An 8,567-nucleotide genomic window follows, 5' to 3' on the forward strand; every position below is an offset into this window, starting at 1 on the left:
CCTTACACTTTAAAGGGTGTTTTAAGGACTTAAATTTAAGGTCTGAACAACATTTAAAAATCTGTTTTAATACTGATATTGGCTAAAATTGTTCCCCAAATTTCAGCATATCAGATATCCTCAAAAATCTATTAAAATATTGTGCATCCCTAATATGAATGCCATATGACTCACTGGGGTGTGGGCAAATGATGACCTGGGTGCCATATGCAGCCTTCAAGTTAATTTAAAAAACCATCACTTATAAACATGAGGAAAACATTTAAATTTCTCTTACAATATTTGATTATTGGTATATGTTTAGTTCTTTGCAGAAACTTAGCAGATATGGCTTAAATGATCCCTGTCAAACTTCTTTTTAATGCATCACTAAATGTATTTTAAGAAGTAAAATACAACAAAATGTCCATTATGTTCACTGCATTAAAATTGTAGCTTTAAATTGATCTAATTTTACGTTTTACACATTCAATCAACCATTTTTAATTTTCACTTAAATTTAATGTTACAAATGTTGGTATAATAACTATCATAAAAGCTCTATACTCTAAATTATTCATTATCACAGGGTCAAATTTAAAATATACAAAAATGTACAAAAATGTTGCCCTTTGTCGTGGGAGGAAAATTTATGTTGTCCTGTTGGTAATCATAGTTGCCCATCCCTGGTCTAGCTTCTGTTCGTATTGCAAGTAAGGCTGGGCAGTTCATTGGATTTTAGATTAAAGTGCATTAGATCCTTCTGCAATTTACAAAACACAGAAGTAGCAATATTTCTTTGACCTGAAATGTGTAAAAAAATAGTCAACGCAACTTGATGCAGCAGAGATGTTACGCTCCACACATCATGCAAACATTAAAACATAAAATTTTCTCCAAGAATTCCAAAAATACTTTACTTATTTTTGGATTTTTTTTTCTTACTTCAAATGAGAATGAATTAAAACTGAACATTCCCTTCTATGCAACAACTCACACTGCATCTGCAAAATGAGTCAAAATTTACAGATATTTTTTTGTAAAATCGTTCAGCTCTAGTTTGATGATGATATGATGATGATGACTGCAACAAGGCTTCAAATAAATAAAAAACAAATTAGTAAATTTATTACTGCAATTGAAGAAGATAAATAAAGTGATATCATTCATACTGATTCATGCATCATGTTATGACACCCTAACATACAGACCTGGCCTACAAGAAGGAACAGTTAATGTTAAATCTAATATTGAATTGGTTAAAATGTAGAAGGATTTTTTTACTTTTGTTTGTTGACAATTAATAAAATGAGGAACTTAAAAACGTAATTGGATGATAACTCTTAAATGCAGTATTGAAAAAAACTGCAAATAGCTTTTCTTCCCAAATCATTCAACCCTAACTGTAAGGTAGATGACAATGCAACTCCTGCCATGCTTAGCATTTATGCTGTTAAAGTACCAGGTCAAATCCCAGTGTGGAGGCTTTGAATCATTCGCACGACGCCTGGGCCAGTCTGGTTTGACTGAGATGTACAGATTCAAAAGTGAAGAGTCTCCAACCACACGATCCAAGCATATTGCATGAATCTTTAAAGTACGGTTTAAGAAGTAAACAAGTTATTCAACTTTTTCTGGCTGCATGTACACATACTGGCTGTGTGTCATATTTACAGTTTACGGCAGACTTTACAGTTTACAATTACAAAAACTCACTTGGACGACAACGTTGTAAACCCTGCTAAAACCACTGCAGTCTCACACCACAGCCCTGCAACTAATCCTCCTTTTGTGAAGGTTTAATTTATCAGATAGTCAAAGATAATAACTGTGTGTAGTTTATAGTGGTCAACAATGTAACGCAGTGTCATTTAAAATATGCTTAACGTTAGAATAAGCATTAATTAGCTTTGTTAAGCAGTAACGGATAATAACTAAAGTATGCCTCTATATTAGTATTATAAAGACTTTTACTGATTAAACAAATGAAAATCGGTATTTGATTAAGATATAATTCTTTGACCACAGCACAAACATTCAATAGTGGTTGGACTGAATTAAGCAGTGCTTAATTAAATTATGCAGGAGATTTAAATGTTATGCTTGGCTGAAAAGTATGCATCAGTTACATAATTTATAATGTAAAATGTCCTCTAAGCCTCAGGTCATAATTCTCTACATTCAAAGAAACTATAAAGGGGCCTTCTGTCGATAAACCCTGATCACATTGAGTCACAATAGATGAGAGATTGATCAGATCCCTCAGTGAGAGAAAAAACATGGATAAAGCTGAGTAGATGTTGTCCTTACATGGAGGGGTTTGAATGATTCTGTTAGTCATGCATCAGTCATCTTGAGGCTGAGGCAGAATGGAGGCCAGAGTCTGTGGGAGGAGGGTGCTGACGTGCAGTGACGAATCTGTCCACATCTCTCTTCCTCTGCTCGCTTTGCTGCCACCTAGTGTACGGTCCTCTCCTTTTGTCGCTGATAATCTGAGAAATAAAGCACAGAGCCATATTGCACCTATGACAATGGTGTGATTATATAAACTCTGTCCAGTGAGACATCATTGATGCAGTCATACATTACTCAAAACATTTTATAATCCACCAAAACAGTGTAAAGATAGTTCTACTTAACCTCAGTTACCTTAAAAGAACCCCTGGACAACAACAGTTAATATGTTAACAATTTACAGTGCCTATTAAAAGTTTTCACCCCCTTGGACGTTTTACCCTTTGATGATTTTATAAATCCACCATGGCCAATATAATTTTGGGTTTTTTGGCCAATAAAACAAAACAGGACCAAAAAAAAAAAAGACACTCTAATGTCAAGTGAAGACAGATTTCTTAACAGTAATATCAATCAAATAAAATATTTTATAAAAAATCAGTGACTGCATGGATATTCACCCATAACAAGGAAAAATAAAATTCAAAGGGCAGAGACTTTTCATTGATCCAGCCTCATCTGACACTCCTGTGAAGTAAGGTCTCTGTATAAGCCTGGTAAAAAGCTACTTTCTTATCCTGTTGCAAAGGTGAGGTAGAGTAGATGTCAGACTTACTGTATGGAAAGAAGCGGACCCTCATCAGAATTTCCCGTGCAGTTTTCAGAATCTCTACAGCCTGGAGAGAAAGACAAAATTTACTCAAGCATTTTGATTAAAAAAGGCAGATGGCCTAGCGGTCTAAGGTGCAACCCATGTATTGCTTGTTTTGGTGCAGCTGTTTGTGTTGACAAAATGTGAACAAGTGACTTTGTTGTCCTACTTGTTTACTGACACGTAGCTTAACACTATTGGCATTGCTGACACTGTTTTGTTTGTTAGTATTGAAACATAGCTTGTTGTTGTGTTTTTTTGGTGTCTTTGATGCACACGTTTGTGGACACAACCGTTGTTCTGCTTGCTTTCTATCATGGGTGTGTTTGTTTATTTTATGCAGAAGGGATTTTTTCTTTGACCAGTAAAAATGTTCAGCTATAAGTTTTGGTTTAGATTAGTTTGTAGATCAGGCAAAGAAAATTATAACTGTCATTTTATATCATCTCAAAAGGTAAAAAATTGTGTTAACTACTATGTAAAGAATTTCACCCACATTCTGGAGTGATAATTACACATTAAATACGAATAAAGTTGCACTTTAAATACACTCTGAGGCTGACTTAATTTAATACGCTCGATTTGCAACTTAAAATTTGTGCATATGAGAATGTTTTATTCTGTTTATTGTATCCTTTATTTGGATAACCGGCAGCTCTTATCATGGAGTAGCTGGTCTTCCTTACATTCATAAATGTAGGTTTGCAATTTACATGTCATTAACCAAACAAAAGATATTAATAGAAACAAAATAGTGTAACTTCCGGTCTCTGTTTAATAAGCTGATTAAAAACTGTATGGATCTCAGCTCTGTGGTACTGCTCTGACTCACCCTTGAGTGCTCTATGTCTTGGAAATCCACATCATTCACAGAAAGAACCTGGTCTCCCTCCTGTAGTCCTGCTCTGTGGGCATCTGAGTCTGGAACCACCTGCAAACACAATTAAGGCATGTAGGAACAATAGTGGGGAATATAACTGCAAACAAGTCTGAAAATAAAGCTGCATGAAGCACCAGGACTATACTAATGGACATACTTTGGATATAAAGATTCCCAGCTGTGACGCCTTTCCCCCACGGATGTTGAAGCCCAGCTGTGCTCCTGGAGGTTTCTTCAACACGATTGTACGAGGCAGAAACTGAGCGAGCTCATTGTTGTAGTCAGGATGATGCACACGCTAGAGTACACGAGGAAAAAGACATTTTGAAAATGGCATTTCATTGTAACTCTGTGAGTTCATCTTACACAATTTATCTTCAAGTAATGCAAGTAGCAGAGATGCACAGATATTAGATAGATACCAATGTCGATGTTTAAACTTTCAATTCAGCGGATGCCGATACAGATGTTTTTACTATGACTTCTTTAGGTGTAAAACTCTAATTGTACCAACATTTTCATTGGCGTTTGACCATGAAAACAGATCAGAGTTTTTCCAAAGGTGACATCTGCTGCCAACTCCTCTTTGTACTAGCAATTGATTTGACACAACAGATAAACATTGGTAACTGATATCTGTTCATGCCACATAATTTGGCCGATATTTGTCAACTGTCTGCATCTATGTATCCCTACTAATGAGAATTCACTTTCAGAAATCCTAAGAATCCTTTGAACAAAGAGAGACAGCAAAAAGCTGATGTTTTAACAGGGCCAATCCATTATCTACAAAGCTTACACCAATTGGAGTTATGGGGGGCTGGAGCCTATCCCAGCTGTCACTGGGTGAGAGGCAGGATACCAGTCAATTGTAGGGCCGACATACAGAGACAAAGAACCAGGCACAGTCGCACCTACAACCAATTTTGAGTCATCAATTAACCTGACAAGCATGTCTCTGGTATGTGGGAGGAAGCCAGAGTACCTGTAGAGAACCTACGCATGCACAGGGAACATTAAAGTCTGAGCAGAAAGGCCTTGACCGGGTATTAAACCAGGAACATCCTTGTGTGAGCCAACAGTCCAGGAGCCATGCAGCTCCCTTGTCAGATGACGCCTATGTTAAGCCGGTGTTAATCACATCAGTGCATCCCTAAAAATTTCTGCGGGTATTTACAGCAGATGTACTGGCCAAAGATATCAGTTGGATGTACATTTTTTAATGCAGTTTAAAATAGAATCAATTAATCTACCTCAGCTATAGGCTTCTGTTTCATAACCTCATTAGTTTAAAGGGTTTTCTAAGGACTGAAGTTATAGGCCTGAATTACAGCTTGTTTTTTTTTCACTTAAGAAGAATGTGTTTTCTGTAACTTCGAGCATAGGATAGGATAACTGACTTTAATTTGAAAGTATAAGCACTTTAAAAGAGGCACCTTTTATTTAGTACTCTGCAGAGCTCACTGTCTGAAAGTAGGTTGTTTCTGTGCTGTTTGAAGCTCTCAAAAAGGAAGAAAAAGTTTGATTTTTTTTTTTTACAAATACAGTTTGCCAATGTTGTTAATGTAAAACTAAGAAATGTATGTTACTCATACCTGTATGGAGCAATGGAAGAAAATGTGGTTTATTTTGTTTGATAAAAGTATCTTAATACAGACAGACAGGTCAATTCTAATAAAGTTTTGAGGTTCTTTAATATTTAAAAAATGTGTATATCAGGATCTGCTAAGTCCAGTATTGTGCATCCTTACAAGTCCTGGATGAACTAAAGTGTGACATACGGTACCTCCTGAGGGGGTATCCATGCTGGAGGGTTTTCATAGGAGGGCAGGAACACCACCGGGAGCTGGTAGTCATCATAAGGAATCTTCTGATCCATTGTTTCTGAAATCACAGAAAAATAACCGTGACATTATCGCGATATCTTATCCCTAATGTTTGTCTTTTTCTTGTTATAAAAAACACATACCTGCCATTATCATATGGTTTACTTGATCCCAAAATGACTATACAGTGTCAGTTACAGCATAGTTAATGACTAGTTACTTCCACTTTCAGTATGAGTCGACATAAAATGTCGACAAGCATGAACATACTTCTGCTTAGTTCTGATAATAGGAAAAGCTTCAATGACCTCTCTAAAATCAACATAAAGCTACAACCGAAATGCAAGCTAACGCTAATGCTAGCTAACGTCTGACTGCTATGCTCTCTTATTGAAAAATACCTTAAAAAGCTGCATTTACTACCGTCATCAGCTAAACTATTGTAAGGTACATTTTGAAAACCTATGAATTTAGACAGAGAGTTACAGTCATAAAAGAAGGAATATTCTCACCTGCCAGTTTGACGGCTAGAAACAAGTACTTCTTCTTGTATTACACGGAAACTGTCATGGAGTATTACTGCCACCTACTGTTACGGAGTGGTCATGACAGATGTCAACGTATGGTCAAACTTCACATGTGATTCCTGACACGTGACTAGTTGAGAACCAGAAAAAACTTACCATTTCTACCTCAGCTTAATTCATCTAAACTCATTTTTATTTTAAGGAAGTTTTCATGAATACTAACGTAGAGATCTAGGGGCTTCATATAAAAAACAAGGAAAGAAACGGAAACAATGATAAATGGAATTAATTAAAAAAAAAAAAAAGAAGACGAAAAAAAGGGTAAGAAAATTTTCTTAAATGAACAGAAAACTTAAAAAAATATTAACATAGTGAAGCAACACGAATATATATTAAAAAGAATTAAAGTAAAACTAGAGAAAGGCTACATAAACACGGAGATAAAACAACTGTAAGAACAATGACAGAATCATAGAATTAGGCCTAAACTATTTTGCTTAAAACCCAGGATTAAATTACGTGTCTCAACTTGTTGTTAAAACATCCAGAGAGCTTTCTGTCTTCATTAAAGAGAGGCAGTGAACTCATCAATATAGGGGCATAAACAAAACAGGTGAGAGGCATCTGAAAGAGAAAGCTTTGAGGACCTAAGCACACATAAAATGAAAGAAGGTCTGTAATATTTAGCTTTAAAAACAAGTCAAATAATTTTTAGATTAGTACCAAAAGAACAGGCAGTTATGTGATCAGATTTATTTTCATGTTAGGATTCTGGCAACAAAATTCAGATGTAGTTGTATTGTTTTGAACATCTTTGGGTAGCTACATTTAAAAACAACAAGTTTTACATTAGCAAGGTAGCGAGAAAAAGTATGTCAGATGAAAAACAACAAACTTATGAGCTTGTTATTTCGACCATGGCTTTATTGTCTCCCTTTCCTGCAAGTCATAATATTTCATTTAAATGTGAGTAATCACAGCCATCTACACTCTCTCTAATGGAGGGTGTCACCAAGATTTCGGACCCCTGAGGAAAGATGTCACTGTGGGTCTCAGTGGTGGAAAGTAACAAGTAACAGTTCCTCAAGTCTCTGTGAATAAGGGTCTGTTTGTTTGCTTGTTTGTTTTTTGTACGATTGGACTTTTTTTGAGAAGTTTTTTTACATTAGTACTTTTTGTGAGAAGAATCTTATTTGGCTATTATTCAAATAAATAAATTGATTAATTAATTAGATAACAAGAATAAATAGTAAATGGTGTTTTATTATTATTATTATCAAAAATAACAAAATAAATCAAACATTTACATTCCAATAATTGCTGGATGCCCGATCAGGGTTTAGATTCCCTCGATACCCAGAATGCAACAGAAATGACTGATATCTCCTCTTTTCAACAACAAACATTGTCAGATTCTTTTTTTTAATCTCTCCTTTTGACAACAGATCAGAGATGCCTGTGGTTCCATCAGAATCACAGAGAAATGGTCCCAGAGGCATATGTCATCTCTTATATGATGATAGATGAAGGGTTTCAAGATTATACACCTAGCACAAAAGTAAAGAAATTTTTGTTTGGTAGGTTATTTCTTTGTTGTAATAATGCTTCTTGGAAATAACTCTAATACCATTGGCAAGCCTGTTTATTTCCCGTGTAAATGGTGCCACATTTGTAAGGAACATTCATTTGTGGGATGAGCAGCAGAGCTAAGAATGTGGGTTGCACCCATGAAAAATTTGCCAAATCTTCCCTGCCAGTGCCAACCAGCTTATTCTGCCACTGACTTGTTTGGTGTTGGTGATGGAAGTCTGAAGAAAGGAGCCATATTCCTAATTTGACAATTTGTTGATTTAACAGACAGAAACCTCAGTAACGTGTTGAAGAACCATACACAACCGCAACAGCCTGACACCTCTTCCTCATGCTGGTCACCAGCCTGGTCACACACTGCTGTGGGATGGCATCCTATTTTTCAACCAGCATTTGTCACAAGTCAGCCAATGTGGTTATGTTGGTCACTCTGGCATGAACAGCACGCCCAAGCTGATCCCTCAAGTGTTCAATAGGGTTGAGGTCAGGACTCCTGTTCCAGACTGTTTGGGCAGGGAACCGTCGGCCATACAATCTGTTTCTCTCCCCAATCCTGTAGATACAGAAATAGGGAAAATCTGTCTGAAAAACTGCAAAAACAATAATAGGAATATTCATACATTATTTCAGAGAGAATCTTTATCCGTTATATATTTGGT

General features: G+C 36.0%; 1 protein-coding gene across 2 annotated transcripts; it reads right to left on the reverse strand.

The window, feature by feature from the left end:
- Positions 1-30: 30 nt before the first annotated feature.
- pdzd11 (PDZ domain containing 11) lies at positions 31-6,370 on the reverse strand. 2 transcript variants are annotated; one of them, XM_041797531.1, is made up of 6 exons: positions 6,304-6,370; positions 5,752-5,849; positions 4,123-4,263; positions 3,918-4,016; positions 3,050-3,110; positions 31-2,471 (listed from the first exon to the last, which is right to left on the reverse strand). In XM_041797531.1, exons 2-6 carry the CDS (start codon positions 5,842-5,844, stop codon positions 2,437-2,439), a joined length of 429 nt encoding a protein of 142 aa, XP_041653465.1. In that variant the 5' UTR covers positions 5,845-5,849; positions 6,304-6,370; the 3' UTR covers positions 31-2,436. The 2 variants fall into 2 exon arrangements, with proteins under 2 accessions (XP_041653465.1, XP_041653464.1); XM_041797530.1 differs by lacking the exon at positions 6,304-6,370 and adding an exon at positions 5,935-6,211.
- Between the last annotated feature and the right edge of the window lie 2,197 nt (positions 6,371-8,567).

This window comes from Cheilinus undulatus, linkage group 10, assembly GCF_018320785.1.
Source record: "Cheilinus undulatus linkage group 10, ASM1832078v1, whole genome shotgun sequence".
Lineage (NCBI taxonomy): Eukaryota > Metazoa > Chordata > Actinopteri > Labriformes > Labridae > Cheilinus > Cheilinus undulatus.

Coding starts and splice junctions, on each gene's coding strand:
- pdzd11 (XM_041797530.1), bottom strand. Junction 4,017..4,122: donor TGGGAATCTTTATATCCAAA/GTATGTCCATTA, acceptor TTGTGTTTGCAG/GTGGTTCCAGACTCAGATGC. Junction 3,111..3,917: donor AAGACATAGAGCACTCAAGG/GTGAGTCAGAGC, acceptor CTTTCTCTCCAG/GCTGTAGAGATTCTGAAAAC.